Here is a 27,613-nt window from a genome sequence, read left to right as displayed (position 1 = left end):
TGTAATTTAGTTTGTGATTCACGTTTCTATGAACTCGATTTATTGATGAAGTGACTTATCTCATCTGACTATAGATTCCTACAACTTCGAGTTTTAAAGCATATATCGATTATTTTTTAGCTTAGCTTGATTGACTACTAACCAGAGCATACATTTTTCAAACATCACAGTTGACATGGTGCTGATTTTCTTTCATCATCACGTTTCAAATCTCATTCGACTACTAGTCAAGCTTCAAGAGACTGCAAAAGCTTGACTATCGTCATGGATTTCTGTTCGCGTGACGAATGTTATTTTTCAAACGACGGTCATCAAGGCAAGTTGACGGCGTCAGTTCAAATTTTTTTTTGGCACCGTTACCTTGTATATTTATACCGTGTCTGTTATGTATGATTCGAAAAATATTGAGTATTGGATTAGGCGATTTGCCAGTGTTGTGTAAACAAATATAATTCGGATTTTAATAATATTACCAATTGAAGAATAAAAATATTTTATTAGATTTTTTTTATATATGTTTGGAATTTTTTTTGCACAGATAAAAGAAGGATCGAAAAGCCGCGAGGTCGATATTGTCCGTCTAGTCCCTTGGGAATTCTCTTCGGTCGTACTACTAACATCCATCTTAAATCATTAAACCCGAAATGATTATTACAATTTATAGAACAATGGATGATCCAGTGTTCGTAGAATTTTTTTAATAATTTAATTTTAATGAAGGTAAATACATTTCGAATTCCATGATCGTTGGCGTGGCTCACTAGAACTAGAACTAGTTCCACATCGCCAATGGTTGCCACTTCGTGATTGACGGAGGCCATAAATTTTTAAAATAAGGTCACTGCCGGGGATTGGCAGTGCATTCACAATGCCCAAAAATGATGCTCTTTCTATCTTTGATTATCAATAATGGCGCCGGCCACATCCTAGTAGTCAATAGATAGTTTGGAAAAGAGAGAAAGGGGTGAAAGATCAATTATGTGCATTAAGACCGAGGTCACCTTTGCATCCTAGCAAAAAATGTGTTGTTAAAGGTATGGGTGAAAAAATATGATTCCCTTTTGACTAGTGCGGCCCTTTTGACTAGTGCGGTCATCTAACACTAAAAACATTTTCCTGTAAAAGTCGGTTTTTGAAGCGCTCATAATTATCGATTCAAATATTTCATCGTGTTCCGGCATTTTCAAGCTAAATGAAACCATAAAAATGATAGTCTTAAGTTTACCCGTTTTGGAGTTCTCAAAGAAATGTTAAGAAAAGATTGAATATTTTTTGAAAAATTCGCAAAGATTTTTGTTAGGCATATTTTACACTTTATCTAATAAAAATTTGTGATTTGGAATAAAGTTGAAATTTTTTACATGGAATTGAGTTGCGAAAAACGACAAATATTTTGAATTTTATAACTTCAACTAGAGATTAAAAAAACTCCTCATAACTCCACTCTAATTTTACGTTGGATTGATTCCAGCCAAATTCAAACTTGGTCCTCTAACCAGCACAAACGATACTGGGAAGAGTTGGACACTTGTCGCCAAACGAAATTATTTTTAGAGAAACCATCTCCAATCATATCGAGTTACTTGTTAACTTTAAGTAAATCTCATTGCAGCATCCTGATCAGAGCACTCTCCGGTCATTGTAAACTCAACTATCACATGCACAACATTCAGCGTGCTGAATCTCCAGTATGTGGTAGTTGTGAATCAGATGTGGAAGATCCCTTCCATATTATATGTAACTGTCCCTCATTTGCCAGACTACGTTTTGTACTCTGGGATCTTACGCTATAAGCGAATCTGAGTTTAAGAAATTAAACTTAAAAGACATGCTATCATTCCTTACCAAATGTAGAAAAGGGCTTTAATGCTAATAATCCCTAGTGGAAAGGCTTTATGCCATCTTAAATAGATTGAATTTATTTCTTCCTTTTATAGGTTTTTCAGGTTTCTCAGGTAAATGATGAAATCTTGGATTAAAAAAAAGGCTAGGCACAATTTTCCCGTATGTTTGGATAACGTGCCGCCATTAAGCCTACTCCCATTCTGATACCTGATACATTGATAAACGAATAGACATTCAAATCGCGAATATATATTGCTTTGCAAGAAGAAGAAGTGAAGTCATCGGATGCTCAATCTTAAAGGCGCTCAAGAAAATACAAAAAATAACTATCGAAAACATACCCGTAATATACTTGGCCGCTTTGTGGAATCGCTTGGCATACCTGGGGTCCCGGAAAACTCGAATCGGCTTGGTAAACGTACATAAATAGCAGGTATTTATGCACAAAATCACTTGAAAAACCCGAACAAACTTACACCGTCGTAGATCGTCCATTGTTTTGGTTCGTCTCGATCGATTGTCAACAAGTGAGACGTGAGAAAAGATAATATTGCGCGCCGCCGAATCCGTCGCGACGCTTCATCTCACGGACAGATTTATGCTAACAGGGTTGCCAAAATCTCTTCAAAGTTAAAAAGGTGTACAAATATGAATTTCAATGATGATGATGACGATAGCGCAATCATATGCTACATGTGTGGTTCAACGGAAAAAGATCCAATGCGCGTTATCGAGTGTGTATCATGTAACCGATCTGTTCATTTCCGATGTAAACAAATTCGTGGAAATGCTATTGCGCGGGCTAGAAAAAAAGCTTTTTACTGTTCACCAGAATGTTTTGAACAACACTCATTACCCAGAACCCAACAGCAAGGAGATTATAATCAAATTATTGAGGAGTTACGTTCATTAGGGCAATCAGTAAGGGAATCGCGACAAGAATCCGCAAATGTTCGCATCGCACTCGAGCAGTCTAGGCAACAAATAGGAGAATTACTCGAAACAAATAGACACATAGAATCTTCGCAAGAATTCTTAGCCGAAAAATTCGACCAGATAAGCAAAGGATTTGAGGAATTTAAACTGGAACTAGTAGCATTGAGAACTTAAAACCAAGAGCTTAAAATGGAAATAGTCACTTGCAAAGAGCAAAACGGGCCTCGCTCGGAACGAATAGATGTGCTTGAGGTAGAACTTGATCGCATAAATCGTAAGGAGCTATCTCGTAACGCAATTGTCCTGGGTGTTCCCATAACAGAAGAAGAAAACCCTCGTGCTCTCATTCAGCAAATGGGAGTGGCTGTAGGCTGCAATATAGAAGAAAATGAGATAGTAAATGCGAGACGTCTAGTAGGAAGCAAATCGTCCAGCAGTATACCTCCAATATTGGTTGTTTTCAACTCGGAAGAAACTAAAAACAATTTGTTCGACAAAAAGCGTGCTCATGGAGTACTTAAAACATCATCGGTGGGACACATATTCAACCAATCCTCCGAAATTGTTACAATGCGTGATGAAATGACAGCTTTTGGAAAGGATCTGCTTAATGAAACCAGAAAGCTGCAAGAAGGTATGGGAATTAAATACGTATGGCCGGGACGAGATGGAAAAATTCTGATTAGAAGAACAGATGGTGCAAGAGTTGAAAAAGTAAGCTCGAAGCAGGATTTGGTGAAGCTGATGGAATCAAAAAAGCGTGCACTGAACTTCTCTAGTACATCATCGTTTGCCATGTCGTCGCCAAAGCGTCATCATATGCAGAATTAGCTTCCAGCCACTGCCGTTCTATGTAAAATCATTTAATAAATCATGAATATTACATCTAAAAACTATTTATATAATACAATCGAAGAATTAAATAAAAATAGTAATAAATCAAGTCGTTTTTCTTTAAAAATTCTCCAGCTTAATGCAAGAGGTATCAACAATCCTGATAAGTTTGATAATATAAAGTTATTGTTGAACCAGATTGCCGAAGAAATTCACGTTGTTGTCTTAGGAGAAACTTGGTTAAAGCATGAGCGCACCAAACAAGCCCATTTGCCTGGTTATAAGGCCTTCTTTTCATGTCGGGAAAATAGTGCAGGAGGAGGAATAGCTGTATACGTGAAGGATGGAATAGACTGTGATGAAAAAAATAATATACATCTTGGTGGATATCATCACATTCACGTTCGCTTGCAAATAAGTGAAGGAAAAATGGATATCCACGCTATCTACAGACCACCCTCAACCAATGTAACCCACTTTTTTGAAAATTTGGAAGCCATACTGTCCGATAACGGTTCAACTTCTTCATGTGTCATAGTAGGAGACATGAATATACCAACAAATAAACCTTCCAACCCAGATACAGTCGAATACTTGGATCTATTAAATTGCTTCAATTTTCAAGTTACGAATTCCTGTACAACAAGACCTGCTAGTAATAATATCCTAGATCATGTAGTCTGCTCCGAAATCGTCCCAATGTTGTAAATGAAACTATTTGTTCAGACATAAGCGACCACTGCATTATCATCTCTTCGATATCCTTGAAAAAAAAAGGTTTTCGCCCGCAAACTTGAAAAAGTCCTTGTAAACAACTCGATGCTCAACCAGCTGTTTGCAGAGAAAGCCTATAACCTTAGAGCTGATTCTGCAGAAGAACTCCTTGCGAAAATAATAATATTATACCAAGAACTTAAGGTCCAATGTTCGACGACCTTCAAAGTTCATGCCAAAGTGAAAGGAATATGCCCGTGGATGACGGTTGATGTTTGGGAATGGATGAAAATTAAAGATAAATTCTACGCTAAATATAAAAGAAATCCAGTCGATGAAAACACTCGTAACTTATTACAGCACGCATCAAGAAAACTAAACTGGTGTAAACAAAATGCGAAAAAAGCTTACAATTGTAATTTGCTTAGTAACTCAAACTGCAAAAATATTTGGAAATGTCTTAATAATTTATCCGGAAACAGATCCAAGCAGCATGATACACTTAAACTTTCAGTAGATGGAAACATGATAAGTAATGAGAAGACTGTCGCCGATACCTTCAATACCTTCTTTAGCAGCATAGGACCCCAGCTTGCCTCCACCATTACGAGTCAGCGGAATCCAAATCGATTTGGAACCTTGTCACATCTGCGAAATTCTATATTTTTGCAACCGGCTACCGATCAAGAAGTAATCTTGAAGATTCGAGAACTTGACTCGATGAAAAGTGCTGGACCTGATGGAATACCTACACACTTCATCAAAACCCATTTTAGCTTCTTCTCTAAATTAATGCGGGATGTTTTCAATGAAAGTCTATGTACTGGAAAATATCCGGACTGTTTGAAGGTCGCCAAAGTCACACCGATCCACAAAGCGGGGTCCAAAGTCGATGTGAACAACTACCGGCCGATTTCAGTTCTGCCAGCCCTCAGCAAAATCCTAGAACAACTATTGGTTTCGAGGATTACGACGTTTTTCAAGAACCAAAACGTTCTATACGATTGCCAATATGGATTTCGAGAAGGATCTAGCACGGCATCAGCTACTTGCGAACTCTTCTTAGATGTATACAAATCGTTGGATCAAAAAATCATGTTGGACTTCTTTTCCTCGACCTTAAAAAGGCATTTGATACTATAGACCACGAAATGTTACTCGAAAAATTAGCTTTCTATGGCATAAGGGGGATATCGCTAGAATTATTGAAAAGTTTCCTTATCAATAGAAGCCAGTATGTGTCTATAAACGGAGTTCGAAGCTGTTACCTATCGTTGAGAGTTGGAATACCCCAAGGCAGTAACCTAGGTCCACTCCTTTTCCTGGTGTATATCAACGATCTGCCCAATCTCAATTTAAATGGTAAACCACGTTTATTCGCCGACGACACTTCTTTGTTTTATACTGGGAATGATGAGAACCAAATAGTGAACAGCATGCATGAGGACCTAAAAGTTTTGCAGAAATATTTCGACGAGAACCTGTTGTCCTTAAATCTGGCGAAGTCCAAGTATATGATCGTATCAACATCCAGGAGATCACACGATGATCTGACTGTTGACTTCATACCAATTGAAAGAGTAGAAAACTTCACATATCTAGGACTCAACATCGACAACAGACTAAAATGGACACAGCACATAGAGAAACTACATAAAGAAGTTAGTGCAACCTGTGGTTTGTTGTAGAAAATCAAGAGATTTGTTCCACGGAAACATTTAGCCATGATGTACCAAGCATACGTCCAATCAAAGCTGCAATATCAAGTTTTCATCTGGGGTGCATCAGCGGATATCCATTTGAAAAAACTCCAAGCTGCACAAAATCGATGTTTGAAAGCTGTCCACAACCGGCCTAGGATGTACCAAAGATCTCCAAGTATCAAGATAGTCGGGCTGTTGTTTTTTCGAACAAATCGTTGGCGTCACCTACACTATGTGTATGGTGCTGGCATCCTGCGAGATGGGATCCAAGCTTTGCAGCTTTTCACACAAGCATTGCAGCTTTGCATTCAAACTTTGAGAGGAAGCACATCATCACACTAATACTTTGAAAATCAAGCGTGACTTCACTCACACAATGCAATTTGCACTGGTGCATGTGTGTGTATGAAAAATCAAACTCGAGCTTAGATCTCAACCCGTCAACCCTCATTCGGCGCTAGTGTTTTGTCGCCAGAATTCTGTGGAAGCCGATAGCGCCTGGATGTACCCAACACGCCTCCTATACTCAGAAGCTTTAAACTCAACGCTCCCAATAAAAGCTTTAAGAGAACTTCAAGCAACATCGATCATCCACTCGCACTTTTATGACCAACGAACTCATCACAATGTTGTGTACGAACAACCAAGCCACGAATACACGCTTCGTAACCAGGCCGCCCTCACAATTGATCGACCGCCTACTGAAATGGCTCGAAAAGCATTTCCCAACTATAGTAAACACGTTTACAACAATCTTCCTGGAACTCTCAGGGAAGAAACGAATGTCAAGAAATTTAAAACAAAGCTGAAGCAATACATAAGAACCAAGATAGAAAGTTACTTTAACTAATTAGCTCTTATGTTGAAGTACCCGATGACTCATAACTGTGAGCCATAGCCGATAAACGCTTCCTTCAAAGAGATTTATCTCACTGGAAGCAATGTGAAATACGCACTTCCCATCATTCACATGTCCAGAATTGCGAGAACCTACCCTACAAGCTGTTTTTATAAGCTTTACAATGTTTGTATTTCTTGTTCGTTTCCGCCCAACCGCCACCGCCTCTAACCGCCGCCAACCACCACCAACCGCCACCACCAGCCACCGCCACCACCCGCCAATCACCATCACCCCCGCCCATCCACAATTTAAAGAAAAAATGAATGAAAAGTGAAATGTGTTGCTATACAAACGAAAGTCATGTACAATATTGTAAAACAAAAAAACGAAAAAATCAAAAAAAAAAATTAATAAAGAATGATGAGGAGGTTTTGCGCCCACTGGAGAAGAGCCTCAGCTAGAGGAGCACTCCCGCGGGCTTTTCCCTGCTCAAAAAGAAAAAAAAATTATTTTTATATTTTTGTTAGGCATATTTTTCTCTTTATCTAATAAAAATTTGTGATTTGGAATAAAGTTGAAATTTTCTACATGGAATTTAGTTGCAAAAACGATAAATATTTTGAATTTTATAACTTCAACCAGAGATTAAAAAAACTCCTCAGAACTCCACTCTAATTTTACGTTGGATTGATTTTCACATTTCTAGGCTACAAAATATGGTAAATTGGGCTGTTATTTTTGCCATTTTTGGAGAACGATGTCAAAGAGTTGAACCACTTTTTTCATCAAATTTGACTTCTAAGCCAATAACCTCCCGGATCACGAGCTAAATTGATATTTAATTGGATCTCTAGGTTGATTTTTTCTCAAAAATCCATTCATAAAACATCCTTTTCAAATTTTGAAGCACTATCAGTATGAATTTCTGTGTCATTTTTACTATTAGGAAAACTCCCAAAACATAATCAAATACGGTTTCTCAAATATTCTTCTGAATATTGTTCAAATCATAGAACCATTTTTGCTGTTCAATATTCATGAGAACCAATTGAAACTTTAAAATTGTTAAAAACTTTTATGGTTTTATTTTAAAAATATGAAATTAATTTAAAAATAAATATTAAATGTTACATTAAAAATTTAGAAAAAATTAAGCAAACAGTTTGTATTTCTCGTTTAAAATGTAAATTAAGTGTTTTGTGTTAAAACAACCATTGATATACTTAATGATCATTCAAAAAAAAGCCTACAAACCTTAATTTCAAAATTTTGATCGGTAATGGGGAAATTGTTGAACAGTTCTCATCTATCATAAAATTTCTATATTGACTCGTTAATTAATGAAAAATTAAAAAAAAAAGTGATCAGTACTAAAGCGTTGTCAGGTCAATCTGTATAGATTAAATTTCATATGTATTGTAATTTTGAGATAATTTTAGATTCAATTAACTTTTGTAGGATGTGATAGATTTTGCAGCAATCTGTTGGAAAAATTTAATACAAGAATTTACTTACTAAGATATTAAAATGAATTAAATTTTTCGAATTCTTACAATAAAAAAAGAAATTTAAAAAAAAATATGAAAATAATATGTTATTTTTTGAAATTATGATTAGTAAACAATTTTGAAAGGTTTCAGAGCAAAAATTGTTGAAAACAGACTTTTTGCCAGCTTTTTTGAGAAATGGACCACTGTGCGTCGTATGAAACATAATGTAAACAAATAGTTTTATTACGAAAAAATACAAAAACTGACATAAACTAATCGCAACTTCTTTCCATTTAGAATATTTGTAGTCTGGACGACATGTTCTATATGTTAAATAAAAAATTTTAAAGTTGTTTTGATAACTTTTGCAACAGTTTTCTATGAATTCTTAAGATGTTGCATACGTCGTAATGAAAGCTCACGCGAGATTTATCGTTTTTTTGTAAGACATATTTTATTCTTGGTATCTCTCATCGGCCGGCGCACACTAGAAATAATAAAACATTTGTTGTTCAAATGTTTCCTTGTTATGAAAGTATATAATTTTCCTGATCAGATTCGTTGAAGTAAGTGGTAAAATTTTATTCAAAATTCAAACTTGTCAAACACGTTTCTAAGTTTTTATAAATTTCATATCCGCAACAGAGTGGCTTATGATATAGCTCAGTTGGCAAGTCAGTTGCTTCCTGAGCCGATGTCCGTGAGTTCGAGCCCAAGAGTAAATACTGATGACAGTTGTAACGGATAGTGAACCTGTATATAAGAGAAGTGACATCTGAAACACAAAATTCCAATCGAGCAAAAGAACTGTCAAAATCGATTCCAATCGATCCGAGCATTTTATCTCAGAGCTTTTACCTTTCTTATTGAAAACTCAACCAAGGAAGGTATTGTGATTGTTGTTATAGTTCAAACAGATAATTTTTTTAGCTGGTCATATGAATTTATGATTAGGTGCAATTTTTTTCAATTCTTTGGTGAATCGTGTTTCTAGTTAGAAAACTAACTGATTATTAACGAAATTCAAGTCATTCATACCGTTTATCGCGATCCTTCGGGCATCGAGTTCAATGTTGTTTTGTTAAATTGAAGGAGCGTTCACTGTAGAGCTTGAACATTGAGCCAGAAAACAGTGCTGGGGATTTTTTTGTCCAAGATTTAGGCGATGTTGTCACATTTTTTATTTTCAGAGGGATCAGATGTCGCTTCTCTTATATGAAGGTTCACTAGTAACGGATAAGTTTTTTTCTTAAATGAAATAAAACAATATTATAAAATTCTTGAATTTAAAATAACTTATTATAGGTTTTTTATATCAGAAATATCGTCTCTAGCTCAAAATGCACAAACTCAGGTGACTTTATTAACTGCTGATGGCGTCTAGTCGAACCATGCCCAAATATCTAGTGTTCAAACATTTTCCACTATTCATCCGAATCAAACCTTTGGAACAAACGCAAGTCAAAATTGAGTCCGAGAGCAACATCAAATTTTTACACTGAATATTCGGTGAGACAGATAGTACATTTTAAAGCTTAGTTCTTTTAGAAATGGGACATTTACGAATGCCTGTATCTAAAAAACCATTCGTTTGAACGAAATACTTTCTATGAAGAAAAAGAAGGTAATGTTATGAACTTTTATGAAAAAATTTGAAAAAAAATATTTACCGTTTTTTGTTAAAGAAATTTCTACTTTATTCGTGGTATCTCCCATTGGCCGGCGCACACTTTTTTCAGTCATGGTATTGATCAGTTTCTCCAACTTATACTTCGTAAAATTTATATTTTAGGTAGCTTCACCCTCCTTCTTCAATTTCTGATACTTTTTGGTCCAATTCTTCTCTGGACACTGGAAACTGGAAGCATTTTAGTGGATACAGTTGTTTCGAAATGAACAAATTTGAATATTTTTGACCACATTTTTGAACGTTTTTTTTCGGTACCGGTTTTTCAGCTTAAGAGCTTTGGAACTATCAAAAAATGGTTGTTTGAGGTTGGATTTCAATGAGTCATCACTAGGCAACACTTTCAGCTTATCGGAGAAAATTGTTTTGGACGTTTCAGCGATCTACCCTTAGTTTTTCGTTTATTGAAAATTAAAAATGCTGGTATGAGACTCGACTTCCTTGATGAGCCTGAACCGTTGTTGCCGATCATGTGCTTCTCTCCAATGCTTGATTTGAACTTTGTGGACATTATTGACAGTGTTTGCATACTTATCCACCACAGAAACTCAGTAATTCTTTGAATAATCAACGGTTTTGTCAGCTATCAATTTGATAATGACGTATTTTCAAGGAAACTGTGCAAAATTATTTTTTTCTTTTTCTCTTGCATCGTACATATCTCAAAAACGCGTAAATATTAAATTTTGAAAAAAATAGGTCGAATAGTACTTTTTACAGGCAACAAAATGCTGTCAAAATTTTCAATATCCAATAACTAGTTAACGAGCTATTGGCAAATGAAAGTGTCCCATTTCTAAAAGAACTAAGCTTTACCACTATTGACTATTATTCCTGTAAAAACTTACTACTTAAATAAAAAAAAAATTTTTTTGAGTAGATGTTTAAATTTAACATGTTTTGATGTGCTGATTTAAATTGAATTTATGTTGAAAGTTATGAAAAAATTTGCACTTAAAAAATGATGCAATTTTTCTTACAAAAAATTTTTTAAAAACATTTATTAGTTCTTAGCTGCCAAAATGAATCAAATTATAAAATTTTAGTGAAATCGGAAGAATTCTGGTATAAATTGTATGAAAATAAAGCAAGTCCCCTCTTCAGAAGATGATGATAGCAAAGTGTAATTCTAATAGAAGTTTCGTTTTAGGTACTCATTTAAATCAAAATATCCAAAAACGTGTTTCTAGGGTAAACAAATATCAGAAAGCTGCAGTTTATAAACTTAAAAGAAAATTCTGCTCTAGAAAAGTGAAATTGGCATAAGCACACCCAAATGAAGTATTTGCCTTATCAAATGGGAAAATTCAAGCTCTTAAAGCAAGTTAGAAATGATGGCATTTTTTTTAAATTTATCTGTAAAACTAGAGATGTACCGAATAGTGGTATTCAGCGAACGACCTTTTCAACTATTCGGCCAAACGAACATTCGATCGAATATTTAGTCGAATATTCTATTGAGTTCTATAGAAAAAACAACATTATTTATACGTTCTGGTTCGTGTTAAGTTTTAACTTTGGCCTTTTATGAAATTCCAACTGTGAAAGTTGATGATCCAGAAATTTCACGAGCAAATGACTCAAACAAACGTTACGCAATGACAGAAAGAACAGTTTAATTGGATACCAACGGACAAACATACGTACCTATTTATTTAGCTCATACTGTCGACATCGAGTCGAGGACTATTTAAAACCGAAACATGAGAAGCATTTTCCCATCTCGTTTAATCAATATCTATTATGTTTCATTTATCTTTCCAGATCTGTTTCGGGGAGGCTACACAATCAACAACCGGCTGCTCAGTTAGCTTTTAGTGAGGTCGAAAAAAAAGTCGACAACCTTCCTAGTGTATAGTGAATCAAAAATATAGGCTAGTTTTGTCTGTGTATGTGTGTTTGTGTGTAACCCTAGTGTATTCAAATAAAAAAAAGTAAAATGTGTCACAGAAAGTAGAAGCATCAGCATTTTTTTCTCAACCAAAATCTGGATCAGTCCAGTTTATTTGCGAGCCACACAGAATGACCGATCTGGGCTTAAGTGGCAGTGACAGTGCGATGTTGATGAACAATCCCAATACGACGTCGTCTTCGTCGTCGGCAGCAACGGCGGCGCCGCCAAACGGATACGAATTGACCGAGGTGTCGGTTGTGGATATCAACGCGTCGCTGGCAGCTTCCGCTCCACTTTTGCCGACGCCATTGGGCACCGCAGCTAGTACGGCCTCACCGGTCATACTTCCGGCTCATCAGCGTCCCCAGTGCCAAACGGTGGCACGTCAGAACCATCAACTACAGCTGTCCTCGACGCCGGCCTTGGCCTTGGCCGGAAAAGGAAGCAGTGGCGCCGAAGTCGGTGGATTCGGGGGTAATCTTTACAATCTCTCTAATGGAGCGGAACTGCCGGCGGTGACGTACAATTCCTATACCCAGAATGTCCGCTGCAAATCGCCCCCGACGCTGGTGGATAATCTGAAAAACGGTTCAATAGGGTAAGTTCATGACTTTAAAAAATTTAAATGATTCAAGAAGAATCATAGGAAGCATCGCTTCCTATCAACATTGAAACGGCGCGCGGCAAAGAATCACGCAAGTAGTTCAAAAGCTGTTCACAAAACAAAAGCCCTGCTCACATTTTCACCAACTATTCAATTTCTTCTACCCAAAGCGCTCTAGCTTTGATCTTTCCACCTATAATACTTTCATGTTCTTTCTAAATATTCTACCTTGAATTTTCACAACTCGCCGAAATGCCAAAAATTAAAATAAGAATATATCCCAGCGGCGCAGGGCCGAGCCGGAATTTTTCTCGGGGGGGCCCCGATTTTTTTCAAATGCTTTCCCAGAAAATACAAAACCTTTTAAACATGTAAACAAACTGGAGATGAGTTCAGTATACTATCCTCAAATAGTTTCTGGTATCTTCAAATAAAAATTGTTAATCTATCACGTGCAAACATTGCGGAAGAGTTTAGAAGTTTCTTAGAAATGAAAACGCAAAATGCTAAATTTGATTCTCATTTTTTTTTAAACCTTTATCACCAACTGAAATCCTCTATTTTGAAAAAATTACCGGATAGATATTTTTAATGATTTTCATATCATCATTGATCGTTTGTTTTGTGCTTATTAGAGAAAAAATTACCTAGTGACAATTAGGAAGTATCATGAAGATTTGGAACATGAAGAACAAAATAAAAAAAAATAAACAAAATACCGTGACCGGCCCTAATTCTGCGCAGTCCCAAACTCTGCGCATTTTCATATTCAAACATAAATATTTCAAGATGTGATGAACAAAATATCCATGAAGCAAGCTGAATCTCTTCAGTTACTGTTTATCTTCAAAATGCTTCCAATTATTTTGAAATCTGATGAATTGTTCGCGAGAAATGGAATAAATCCAAATAAATGTAGGAAGCAAACGTTGAAAAATGGCCGCCGTTAGCAGTACAGCTTAAGTGTTGGGAAAACGAAAAGATCAAATGAAACAGTGTTTAACACAATTTTCTCATTGGAAATGCCTTTACGTGAAAGATAAAGTCATTCTGAACATGACTGCCAAAAAAAATTGAGAAAAAATGGTTTTTCAAACCAAAACAATGATTTAAGCAATGCGCAGAATTTGACACCATTTGTTTACTTATGTTCCTAATGCGCAGAATGAAAAGCACCGGAGAGAACTGATGTTAAAGCTGCAAGGAATTGAATGCAGGGAGTTAGAAGACTTTTAATTAGAGTTTTCTAAGAAGTTTTATGAAGATAGGGGTAAAGTTGTTGGGAGTACATGTTTTGTCGACAAAAAAAAAGAAAATCTTGATTTGCGTTCTCTATCGTGTTCGCGTGTTAATCGTTCAATTTCAACTGTACAGACTGTTCCGACGTACAGAAGCAGGTCCGGCGGGCCACAAAATCGCCCCAGCGGGAGGAACTACGCGAACCTTCTCTCGGTTTACACGCTTACTCGCACTCGTTGACTAACTGATACTGACTAATAGTAAGCCAAATGAAGCAGCACGTAGTTCCCCCAGCTGGGGCGATTTTGTTGTCCGCCGGAACTGCCACTGCACACCAACGAAACAAGTTAATTTGACTAGATCCGGCGAAGAACATGATCGGTCAACAAATTTAAATATTTGCTTACTAAAGTAAGCAAGCTGTAGGAAAAAAGCATCTGCAAGTAACATATATAGCAAGTGTAATAAATAGTGAAAGAAAGTGTCACATAAGTTTCAAAGATCCAAGGCTTGAATTGGCCCTTTTTCATAATTTGCATCACTTCACTAAGCGTAAAACATGCTTTTTAATACGTTTCAACTAAATCAAATATTGGTCTTACCAGTACGGGGTGGTATATTGGTTTTATTTGGGTGCGCAGAATATGGGACATATGCGCAGAATTAGGAACAAATAGAAAATAGTGCGCAGAATAAGGGCCACTTGCATTTTTTTCCAAATGTTGTAAATAATCCACATTTTTGCTCCAAAATCGAGCTCTCATTATTTTTGCCGTTAAGTTTGTTAGTTAGCCACACTGTACACGAAATTTTGAGGAAATTTATTGAAAGTTCAATTTTTTATAACTAAAAACATTTGAAAAATCCTTAACTGCGCAGAATTAGGGCCGTTCACGGTAATTTAATCCACATTCCATAGAGATACAGATATAAGAGTTTGAGAATTCAAAACTTTAAATCACGTTATATTCAGAACCAAAATTCGGTGTCTCAAATATAAATCATAATTTCAAATCAAGTTTTGAGAAACAAAATATGAATTAATTTAAAAAAAGAGATACAAAGTTACAATCAGAGCAAAAGCAGAAATTGGACCAAATGTGAATTTCAATTCTATGTCTTTGAAGCACAAAAAAATCTTTTCATAAGATGTTTTTGAATATGATTCTCATAAGATATTTTTTTTTGAAATTGTTATTCTAAATGTGACGAAAGTTTCATTCGATGCCTTCCAAACCAGAGTGCAAAAAATATCGGTTGAAAAAAAAATTGAGAATAAATATTAAATGTTTAAAACACACAATCAGTTATCATTGAAAAAAATCAGATAAGGAATCCAAATGAGTTTAGTATCTTAAACAAAGCTCCTGAATTTTCAATATTCAGAAAAATTAAGAAACTGAATTTCTGCACCTGAAGAAACAACACAAGACTTGAAAATTCCAATGAATTGAATTTTTTTTTTATTTTACCTGTTCTGTACAGAATATCGTAACTGATATGTTTAGATAAAAAATTAACATTCGAGGTGCCTCATATTCTTCTTATTTTTTTTTTTTCAAATTGGATTTTGACCAGAAGATTTTGATATTCTCAGCTCGCAAAATGTGGAAGAGCTCCTTCACTGTAGTATGATTAAAGTAATGATAAAACTTTATTTTCCCTCGGGGCAATTGCCCCTTTTGCCCCCCCTTTAATCCGGCCTTGCAGCGGCGATTAAAATAAGATAACATATTCATGATGAATTAGAAACTTTATAATTTACCTGAACAAAGTAGTAGTAAATTAGATCTTAAAAATTATGATTACATTAGTGTTTTGAAAATTTATGGTACAGTTTCTAGCTAACCTCAATTTATTATTTATTCTCATACAAGAGTAGTTAAAAATATATTGTATGATCTCAAAATTAAGATCTGAAAAAATGTCGAATTAATCGATGTTATATGAAATCGTAGTAAAGTTACACAAATCTATTTTCCTGTCAGGAATCAAGCTTCTTGATTTGAATCGTTTTTGTCATTTTTTTATTTGTCTGCCGATTAGACATGAATACGAACCATGTTGCTGGTCTTCAAATTTTCGGCTTGCTTTACTGTTTTGAAAAGAACATTTATTACAACATATACCTAACATAAATATCAACAAATGTAAAAATCAAATAGAAAAAGGAAAAATACATCAATATTTTCTTACATTCGAAGCAACTCTTTCAGCCCATTAAAATTGTGATAAAATAGTTATGTCTTAAGTTGCGCAGAATTTAAACGCTAATGTAAGCGATTGTTTCTTTTGACCGAAACAGAAAACTATAAAAACTCCTATTTAGCTCTGATTTTAAATATTCTCAAGAAAAATTAATGCTTGAAACCGCAAAGAACTATTAATTGAATTTAAATCGAAGTTAACTTAAAACGAAATAGAGATCGATCGATAAAACTGCTGATGTAAAAGTTGATAGAATACTGAATACTTAGCTTGAGTTGAGGACTTCTTACAACTCTTTCAAGAACATATTTGAATCAGGCTTGAAAGGACCTTCGGAACATGGTGTCCAGAAATGACCAACGGTGTACCGCAAGACTTCAACCGTCAGGAGGGAACAACTTTCAGCAACTTGATCAGCTCGCTCGAAATTGCTGACCGTTTGTCTGTTTGGCCGAAGGGTACTCACGTGGCTTATGACCGTTAGCCTGTTCTGTAAGATCCATCCACACACATCGTTTGCTCCATTTGAAGCCTTCCATATCGGCATAATAACGATAACAACACTTAATTTTTGTAATATTTTGTCTTCAAATTAAATTAAGAAAACTGGAGCTGGGAAAAACACGTCATTTTCCTGTCGTTGACTACTTCGATCCCACGAAAGGAAAAAGCTAAATTTCGATAAAATATATAGAAAATGAACAAAGATGACAACTTTAAGGTGTGTTTCCTCGAAAGAAGCGTTTATGCACTTTGACTCTCTTTGACTCCCAGGGCTTCAAATTAAAACTCTGAGAATTTTTTTTCGTCGTCAATGTTTTGTTTCCGTTAACGGATTGTTTTTGTCCTTGCGTTATAGAATTGTAAAAAAATTCTTTTAAGACATTTTAAAGAAAATTCCCAAATTAAAAAAAAATCCTAAGTTTGCAAAAAATCAACGACGATCCTAAATAACAATTTCAGCTCTATTATGGGCAACAGAACTTCGTTAGAGCTACCTATAGCATTGCACTTCATAAAAAGCTAAAGCGCATTCTATACTTCAATAGAACTCTAATAAAGCTAAAATCTTTTTGGTCCTGTTCTCGAAATGTCATCATGACTAATTTTTTAATCTTCTGTAAAATCATGTTTTGTCACCAAAGCTTTTATAAAGCTTTTAAAAAATGTTAGTAATTTTTGTTTTTTTTTTGTTTAAATTTCGTGGGTTCTCCGATTTTTTTCTGTAGACCATGATAGTTGATGAATGGTGATTGCATTATTGAGCTGGTAAAATTAATAAAAAAAAGCTATGTTTTAACCATACTATGAGCATCTTTTCTACTGCCAGTTGAGATTTTAGGTCAAATGTGTATGAAATAGTATTTTAAAATAAACGCGCCTCGTCGAATCTTTAGAATAAGGAAATTTTAATGAAAAATTTATTTCAATAGGAAAAAATAAAATTAAAAATATTTCACGAAAAACATTTTTCAATAAATATGATTGTGAAACATGACTAAATGACATCGCATACATAATGGAATTGATTGAAAATAGGCCTAAAATTCTTTTCAAATACTTGACATTGTGTGCTTAAAAAAGGCGTCATAAAAATGGCTGTTTTAACGGTTTTATGAGAGTCATAAAAATATTTTAAATTTGGCGTTTCTCTCGCAACCCAACCAATAACATGCGCAGGATGAGTTGATAATCTGTGTTGTTAGTCTGTCCTCATTTACTGTACTAATAATGAGGACAGACTTTTAAAATGAAATAAATAAAAGATTGGTTGTGAACTTCTGGTGGAATGATACCATGAGTTAAATTTTGTTGTCTGACGCCATCTTAAACCCCAAGATGGCGGCTTTTGATTAACTTTAAAATGCTTTTAACGACTAAAAATAACATGAAAACCCCAAAATGTGGGTATTGGGTGAAAGGGCCAAACGAGTAGAAGTCCACTTTCGCTATATGACGCCACTCAAGATGGTGACATCGGCTGATCTTTAAAATGCTGTAAATGGTCGAAAAACTTAATGAAATTTCATGCTATTTTCAGTGATTTAAAGTATTTTATAGTTTAGCGGAAGCCTCCATCTTGGACTTAAATATGGCGTTTAAAGCGAAATTCGACTTCTACTTGTTTAGCCCTTTCACACAATACCCATATTGTGGGGGTTTTAGGCAATTTTTAGTCTTATATGTATTGTGAGCCAGGCCAGGGGGGCTAAATTCAAATTTAGCCGTAAATAAAAACAATACAAAAATACACAAGAAATATGGAAATTGATTTCCAAACCATTTTCTTACTTATAATTATCACACAAACTCAAAACATAATAAACTTTATTAATAAAATTAATCTAAATTTTCAAAATGAATCAGAATGAATGTTTCAAATCAATGCTATTTCTGGTGAGTCATTGATAAATCATTCAAAATGACGTTCCTTATTCTGAACTAGAAATTTGCTTGAAAATAAGTTCTCAGTGTAGATATAATGCTTCGGACATAAAATAAATAAATAAATAACACCAGATTTTAAAGGAAATCTGAATTCTCAAATTAATGTCAGATCACGTTAAAAATTAAACATGATTATAAATTGGTAGAATTTTATTTGATAAAAAGACGAAAATTTTTAATTTTATTTTTAAACTGCCAGTGATCAAAGGCAAAGAAAAAACCCTTTTCTATATTAAAGTTCGTCTAGTTATTAAAATAAAAGGCTTCAAAAGTTCTCTAGTTCAAAATAATATCTTAATATATTTATAATACAACATGTTCAATAATACTGAGAAATTGCAGATTGGGAAATGATCAATTAGAAACTGATAGAATAAAAATAAAAATAATAAATTTTAAGTTTTATTGTATACTAGCTGATTTACCCGGCCTTGCTCGGGTTTGAATAAAATATAAATCAAAATGAGTCGTTTGGCTTTACGAAATGTTGGTAGCTTTGTGTTCAATATGTTTCATATACTTATTATGAGAAAATTTTACCCATGTTGTGTCATGTATGTAAGCTTTGGAAGTTTTGTTAGTGTTTTTCAAGTTTTGAATGAGAATATTTACTGTGTTTACCTTTTTCATATTTTTGAAACAGTTAGAGTTATGAGGTTCGTATCCATAGAAATTAAAAATAATTTACCATGAATGCTTTTTTATTTCATCACGAAAAACATTTTATACCCACCCTTTCTTAAAAGAAGCTTGAATAGCTTAGTCCTTCTATTTTTTTTTATCTTCAAATGATTAAACTATATTTTTATCTTCCCCACCCCCACTAATGAAATCTCTTTTGGAGATGATCTCCTCGGACGCTATTTGCCAAATGTTCCCCCGTATGCTGTATTCAGGTTTTATTTGCCCAGAAAATTCTAAGAAGACTTCCGAAACTTGCCGCAGCTCGTGGCTTTCAAGTCTTCGAAGCCAACGGCCATGAGTTTGAATCCCAGTCACGGCATACACAGTAAACTTTTGTGGTTTAGTGGTTTAAGCATTTGTGAGATGCTAGCCATCATATACTCGAAAGGTGTACGCTTAGAATTAAGTAAAAGAAATCTCTTCGAGGAAACATTAAGTTTCATTGAGATCCTGTATGTGTTTGTATTTGGTTTTTTAAACTTGTTGAAGACTTATTTTTCATGTTTTCAAATGGATGTGTACTTTTCGTTGTTTTTTCCACACCGCTTTATGATTAGTTTTTCTAAAATGTTCCAAGTTCAACTAAAAGTTTTTTGAAGTGATCTAAAAGAAATTATCTCGGAACTCAAATCGAGCATTTTTTTTCAATTTTTTCATTCTTGGAAAAAAAAATCTCATTAATTATTGTGAAGAGTGATAAAGTTAAAAATTCTTGGAAATAATTTGATTGATTTCGCAGTACTTAACGGTTTAAGTTTTCGCATAATTGGATGGTAAAATTGAACACATTGATGATCAACATTTATAAAAAAGTCATAGATTGATCGATAAAATTGAATTGTATTAAACTTAAAACCTCATACTTAATTTCAAATAAAGTTTCTTGCGTTGGATTTGGTGTTTCCAGATAATGCATGTTAAATTTTTGAGTCCTCCATTTAGATTTCTCGACGGCATTCAAAGCGTTGAAATCACAGCTCTCAACTTATAACTCTGAATTTAATTATTTTATCTTTCTCTATGAGGAATTCTAAAAATACGAAAATGGTTGGTTCTAAAAAGCTTGATTTTAAGAAAATAGCTTAATATGTTTTCAGCACTCAATCCAAATTCATAATGAAGATAAATCATTGCATCCATACTTCACACACTGTATATTCTTATAGACTCCAAAGCCCTGCAACAGTGGTAGGAAGTACTTTGAAAACCACTACAATTCAAGTCAATACATACTTTACAGGTTAGTTGTATTTTTCAATCCGAAATGTTAGCTCATTATTGAATCCAAAATTCTCGTATCTACCGGTGCCACGTGCTTTCAGCAGTAGGAGGTACAAAAAACACCCGCCAAAATTTCCCCTTTCAAATCTTTAACGCTCAGCAAGCTTTGAATTGCTTTCCAGTACACGTGAACTCTGGATAGTCGTTTCTTATGTTCAGCCCATGGTGATGGTAAAAACAACCCGCCAAAGGAAACGAAAATCGGCTGCCAACTGGGTGCCATGACTTTTGATTTGTGGTAATAAAAACAAAAGCTGTATGGGAGGGTCCCTTTTCTTAAGTGGGAGGGGCTCAGAACTATCACTAAAACCTTACCCTGGTCCAAATACATCTCTGTACCAAATTTCAGGCTGATTGGTTAAGCGGTGTCGATTTGTATAAGGTGCATACAAACAAACAAACATATATAGTCCAACTCATCTTTATATATTAGATATTAAAAGCACTAGGATAGTTGTGCATTAAAATTTATCTTCTAAGTTGCTACTTCGAATCTAATCAATTAAAGATAAGATAAGGTAAAAATCATGATCGATTGAAAAACATGATTTTTAATAATGAAAAATAGAGAAATATTTATTTTACTTAAATATTTCAAGATCTTAGTATTTTCTCGCTATCAATTGGAATATTGGGTCCTAAAAAATAGGAGGTGGAAACTATGTTTTTCTTAGCATTTTGGTGCCTATGATTGAATGATTCATTTGGTAAATTTAAGCATCCTGAGCTCGAATATTTTGTCAAATTTTGTCCATCATCTTGCGTTTTGATGATATGATAGTTTATAAGCTATAAAATGTATCAGTTTTTAGTGAAATCAATAATTGATAACTAGTGAAGTAACAAATATACGGTTACAGAAAAAAATCTGTTTCTGATTTATTATGCCCATTTAATTCAATTAAGGAATAATATTCCAAACATGATGATGCATGATCTAAAAAAGTTAAATTCTACAGTATAGAACCAATTTGGAAAGATATCATTACAAGTATTTCTAAAATTATTGAAGGAAGTTTAAAAAAATGAATGCATTTTACAAAATTTGATCAAACCTGCAGAACGATTAGATTTTTGTATTAAAAATATCTAAAATTCAATTTGCTTTAAAACTTCATTAAAAAATGGGAAAAAGTACACAAATTGAAAACCTCTATAGCTTTTTCGCAGAATTCAAAATAACTTGAAGTCTTGAGGAAAGTTGAAAATTGATTTGTACCTTTATTTTTACATGTTGTGTATTTGTTGTAGAGTAGGTCAAGTGGGGTAATTATGAACACGGGGTAATTCCGAACAAGTGCCATACGCGCTGCTGTGGGGGATGAATGAACACAAAAAGTACCAAAAGTGGTAGTTTAACATCCGATTGATAGCTGTAAGGTGTTTCCGATTTGTTTTAAAATCATAATGATATCATTTCAGATGTTTTAAAAAACCATTACCTCGTGAAACGGAAATCGTTTTGGACAGTGTTTAATGTTTTGAATATCTCATCATAGGAAATCCAGCTGGGATGTTGTTATCACATGTTTTACATCCAGTTTATGATGCTCTGTCTGGATTTTGAAGAAATTTTGAAAAAAAATATTCGCACTTCATCACAGATGAGTTTTCATATTTACCTCATAGTTTTCGTCCTATTCAGAAAAAAAATCTATGCCAGTTCTTTTCAGCCTTTGCAAAAAACTTTTGAACCCCATTTTTTTTAAATTGAAAATAAAATTTCAAAAGTGGAAAAAAGTGAATAAAACAGAAATTTTGGAAAAAAGCTCAATCCGTAACCAAACTTAAACAAATCTTAATTTTGTTAAAATAAATATTGAGGAAAACTTGCTTTTCGTTGATAGAAATAAGGCAGTCAAAAGTTTTACCGGTAATACCAAAACCGAAAACCTGTATCCCAAGAATAGTTCTCTAATACTGAATACAGGTTTTCCGTGCTTCCAAAACCAGGTTTTTGATAATTGATAAACATTAAGGTTATAAACCAGACTTGAAGAAATGTTTAATTGGACTAAAAATTAAATTCACCATTTGTTTACAAAAGGTTTGCTGATCGAGCTTTTATTCATAACTGTGTGAAATTTATCATTATTATGAACCTTAAATCTCTGTGGTCAACACTAAAATATATGAAAAACTTTGATAAATTTAATTGGTTAATAAGTCCACAAAGCAAAGATCAATTTTCCTGTATGTTAGAACAACTTGCTGCTATTCAGAACAGAAAATAATAATTGTTTATATGTTATATTCGGATATCAAAGATCCAAAATCTATTTTCTTGCAGTCTAATTGTTTACTTAGATACTTTTTTCAATGTTAATTCAAGCCTAACCCTTTTCTGATACCTGATAGATACTTTTTCAATGTTAATTTGTTCGAATTTTTTTTTATTTGATGCAAAATAAACATCTTTTGGTTGAAGATTTTCTCTTTCAGTTTGTTGAAGAAAACTTCGGTAGTACTTCATTTTTTTTTTTTTTTTTTGAAAGAATAGAGCTATTTATGTGAAATTTCATTCAGGTGATAAAAAAATTTATAAAAATCAATATTTTCCAAAACTGTTGATCATATAGAACTGACAAGAATTGTAAAAAATGACTGTTCACTGATCCAAGAAGATTTTAATGAGTGTTTTTGTGTAACAACCCTTTAAAAATATTTTCGAATTTCCTGTATATGTATAGGTTGCAATTTCATGATACCTCGCACGTACGTGAAAAGCCTAGCCACGACATTTTTGTGAAGACTTGATGTTTGCTGCGCAGGACATTTAAACGGATGTAAAAACTATCGAGAAGCCTAACTCGTCTAAAATGTCACTCATATGGAGAGGTCCTATCAAATAAAATGTTCTGTAAAGTCATAAACAAACGGAAAAAAGAATCCAACCAAAACGTAAAAGTTGCAACAAAGAATTTGAACTCTTGAATCAAAAGATAGAAAAATATCATTTAGAAAGAACACTAAATAGCTATTTTTCTATGGATTGAGTTTTTATAAAACAACCCATTTTCTTGTTACTGCTAATTATTTTCATTATTTGGTGTTGAATTGAGATTTTCTGACACCATATAAATCATATTGGACAAGTTTCGGGGTAATTATGAACATAATTTTGAAGTAAAAAATCACCATACACTGCTTACTATGGATAAATGTAACGTATAATTGCTGTTACTTTTCAAAAAATTTATACCAAGTTCGTAATCCGTGTTCATAATTACCCCCTAGAGAGTGGGGTAAATATGAACAGACGGGGTAATTATGAACAGACGTCCCAAGGACAGAGGTTGTGACCAAAAAACAAAAGTTGTTCTACAGAATGATTAAGAGCACGGAAACATTCATTGATGGTAGTTTTTCAGAGTTTGTGATAAGAAATTAACATATGGTGGCTGTAAGTGTGCCAAATGAAGAAATTTTGTTCATAATTACCCCACCTAGCCCTACCTGATAGCAAACCTGATAGTAAAATTGCATATTTAGATCCAGATTACCCATTTGGGTATTTACGTTATTTACGTATTTACGTTAAAATTTGTTTTTAAACTCTTTGCTCTTCGAAGAATGTTTCTCATTCTGATGACCGTGAGTCGTGATTCATGAAACATGGCTTCCAACTTGTTGATGTATGATATTAGTATTCGATGAATTAACTTTGAAGTTGAAATGGTTGGTTGAAAATTCTGAATTTGCTTGGTTATATTTCTTAATAAAAACCCATTGTAAAGACGTGGTAGGTTGCCGCCGCCCGTGGCGTAGAGGATAGCCTTCAAGTCTTCTAAGTCAGGGGGTATGAGATCGAATCCCGGTCATGGCATACATAGTACACTTTCGGTGGGTTGGTGGTTGTAGCATTTGTAAGATGCCAGCCATCATATCCATGTTTCATTGACCATGTTTCATTGATATCCTGTATGTGTTTGTAATCGTTTAAAAAAAATTGACATCACTGCAGGGTCCTTAGCGAGGTATTGCATGACTACTTTTCATGCAGTACTTCGTAAGGCTCCAGCAGTGCTGTTGATTGAATTTATCGTTTATCAATCCGAAAAGTTAAACAGCTACTAACTTTTTTTCCTAATAAGATACGAAGTTACGGTCTTCGACAAAATTTTTCAGCGAAAAATTTCCCTGAGAAATTTTATAAATTGGCAGAAAAACCATCAGCTGGCTCGGTTCAACAGAAGAAACAAAAATGATGTTGATTTTTCACTGCAAAATATTAAATTTTCCCATACAAACCTGAAAATTCAAATTTACTCATGTAAACGTTACTTAAAAATTTTGCAAAAAAAACATGGATGAATTTTGGACCAAGACGAAGCTTTTTAGACCCCAGAGTTTAGGAAATTCAAAAATGACCCCATATCGACTCACTCTATTGGACAGTGAGTGATAGGTAGGGGAGAGTGGGGTATCGTGGGCCATGGGGAAACGTGGGCCACTTTTAATACCTCAGATGTGTGTTGAGATAAAAATCTCAAACCAACTGTAATCGTCGTCGCTTTGCGTGAGCATATATTTCTATATGTTGTTGACTGAAATACGCATCAAATGCTTCTTTTATTTATCAAGCTAAAAAAAGTTAGAAAAATTTACTTACATAATTAAAAAAACACCGGCAAATTTCATCGATGGGGAACCTAAAGTGCATAACAAAAATATGCTCATACGCTTATGATCTAAGTTTTGTCTTGATCTTTCACGTACAAAAGGAATTTTTGATGAAACATCAAAAAGTCTTACAAACGCAACCAATTTGCAAATCATAGCTTGTGGGGAATCGTGGGCCACGCATCTTAAATCACCTATATTTTTATGTTTTTATACACATTCAGAACTTAAAATACGTTTTTCCTATCTGTAAAGTTTTCTTATGCCAAATGAAGAGTTATGAAAAATATTTAGTCCATCCTTTATAAGAAATTTTGCCAAAACGTTCGCGAGCCAGTTTTTGGAATCTATGCGATCATACACAGCTCTCTTTTTTATTTCATCATCTGAAATTGCTTTAAAATAACGAAATAAACTAGGAAATCACAGTTTTGGGTCAACTCATAAACTTTGCATGTTATTTGGTCAATTTGGATTTGGTGGCCCACGATTCCCCACCATTTTCCAAAATCAAAAAAATATTGCTTTTTTTTAAACAGTCAGTTTTTGGGGAAAATAACTTATTAAAATTTTTAAGAAAATACCTTGTGATACCTTGAAAATGTAGAAAATCATACCATTCATTATTTTCATTTTATCTTTTATAATAAAGAAGTTATGGAACAACGAAAAAAAGTGGCCCATGATTCCCCACTCTCCCATATATAAAAAAATTCTTAAACTGTAAACTAAAACGAGAGGGTGGTTTTCATGAATATAAAAAAAAATAAAACAAGCAGCGTATAAAATGCCATTATAAAATTATGATAAAATTTTCTAATGCTAGTTGGCTTAACCTGTTTACTTAATATAAAAGAACTAAATTATATAAAAAGGTCGTTGTGAACGACTGAACAGAAACAAGTGTTAAGTTTATTCTAAAAAAAACAGTGCACCAATCGCGGTTGTGCGTCCAGGCAAGTATGGCGGAGATTAATAATTAAAAAAACAAGGATCCTTTGTTTCAACGCCGATTGCATAGTGTTTGTCTTATGAGGAAAAGGTTCAAAATGACAGCCAAAGTGCATCCAACAGGATCACGCTCCCACAGTACCTTTTCCAAGCCGCCGTGACAATTCAATTAGGCTTAATTGAAACTCAATTTATTGCATTACTCGGCTGTCATATGCTGTCGTTCAGGAAACAAGTTGAAGAATTGTTCTAATTTGAATGATAGTGCATTGTTGTGAAAAATGCTCTTAGTTAAGCTGCTCTATTGTGTTTTATCTTGAAAAAACTTTTTTCTCAAATTTCTGTTACGAAAAATATTATGTAACTTTACAGTAATTACTTCTGTGGACCCGAATGATAAAAAGTAGTAACTACTTCATACTTAAAGACAACAACAGAAAAATCAACATCGAGGGAAATTGATTTTTCCACCGATCAGCAGCGCCATAAATCAGTGGAAATTGCTCGGTGGAATTGTTTCGCGTATTTACTCCTGTCAGCGGGCTGGATTTACGGCTGTTGAAGAAGTGGTTGGTGTGTCGTAAAAGTTTACAGCCGTCTTAGGAGCTTCTAAATGGAACCAGACAGACGCAAATTATGGGCAGTAATTGAACTGCTGCCTGTGCGTGGTGACGTAACTGAGCCCGTAAATCAACAAGCACCGATTTTTGTCCTTTTCTCTTCGTGCACTTCGGGTGGTTTTGAATTTTGGTGGATTTTCGGAACAAATAGCCACTGTTGGAGACTAATTTCATTACTAAGTAATATCAAGGACTCGGTTGATGTTATGTTCTTTCCAAGAAGAGTAATAGCTAAAGTTTTATTTTCTCATTATTATCGAAGACTTCTCGAACTAAACCTTCAATTTTCCTAATGACGATGAGCCTTGGAACATTGAATCTCGGGTAGGCATTTTTTTTTATTTTTGTTGGATTTACAAATCTTGTGTATGGGAATATAATGTTCGTTAGATTTATAAAAAACAAAAATCGTTTTTGCTTTAAAAAAAACAGCAAGTCGGAATTCCCATAGGAAAAAGGATTCACAAATCTAAATTTTGTCATATACCTCATTTGGTGCCATTATTGGTTTGATAATCCAGATTAATTATTAATTCCAGTTAATCCAAATAAAACATGATAGTACTTGTGTCTTTTCCGACTCTGTCTTGAATAAAGGGAAGGTTTCAATTTATTCCTATGCCAAAAACCTCTCTTGATTGATAAGCGCTCAATTTGTGCCAAAAATTTTGTATGGGGGAGCTCCCCCCATTTAATTGCGCGTTTCGAAGCAATTCAACGGCGATTTGTGCGGTATGCTCTCCGTGAACTACCTTGGGAAAACCCGTTAAATCTACCGCCTTATCCACAACGATGTGCTCTGCTTGGGCTCCATACGCTGGCGGATCGTCATTCCATTGGTCGATCACTGTTCGTGGCAAAGATCTTGAGAAATGAAATTGACTGCTGTTGGCTGCTTTCCCGTTGTAACATTTATGCTCCAGAACGAACCCTTCGTAATCGAGACTGGCTCTCATTGGAACCACGAAGTACGCGCAATGGCAGTAACGACCCCCTTCGTGCCGCAAAAAT

General features: G+C 34.3%; 1 protein-coding gene across 1 annotated transcript in view; it reads left to right on the top strand.

Moving 5' to 3' along the window:
- LOC129754297 (ATP-binding cassette sub-family G member 1-like) overlaps positions 1-27,613 on the top strand; it is a 109,164-nt gene that overhangs the window by 35,853 nt on the left and 45,698 nt on the right. Inside the window, exon 2 of the mRNA XM_055750264.1 lies at positions 11,815-12,542. Within this exon, the coding sequence (XP_055606239.1) occupies positions 12,073-12,542 (470 nt within the window). The 5' untranslated portion in view covers positions 11,815-12,072. The remainder of the gene's footprint in view (positions 1-11,814; positions 12,543-27,613) is intronic.

Source organism: Uranotaenia lowii, chromosome 3, assembly GCF_029784155.1.
Source record: "Uranotaenia lowii strain MFRU-FL chromosome 3, ASM2978415v1, whole genome shotgun sequence".
Classification (NCBI taxonomy): Eukaryota; Metazoa; Arthropoda; class Insecta; order Diptera; family Culicidae; genus Uranotaenia; species Uranotaenia lowii.
Note: the sequence above shows the minus strand (reverse complement) of the source record. Positions and strands in the feature narration are given on the sequence as shown.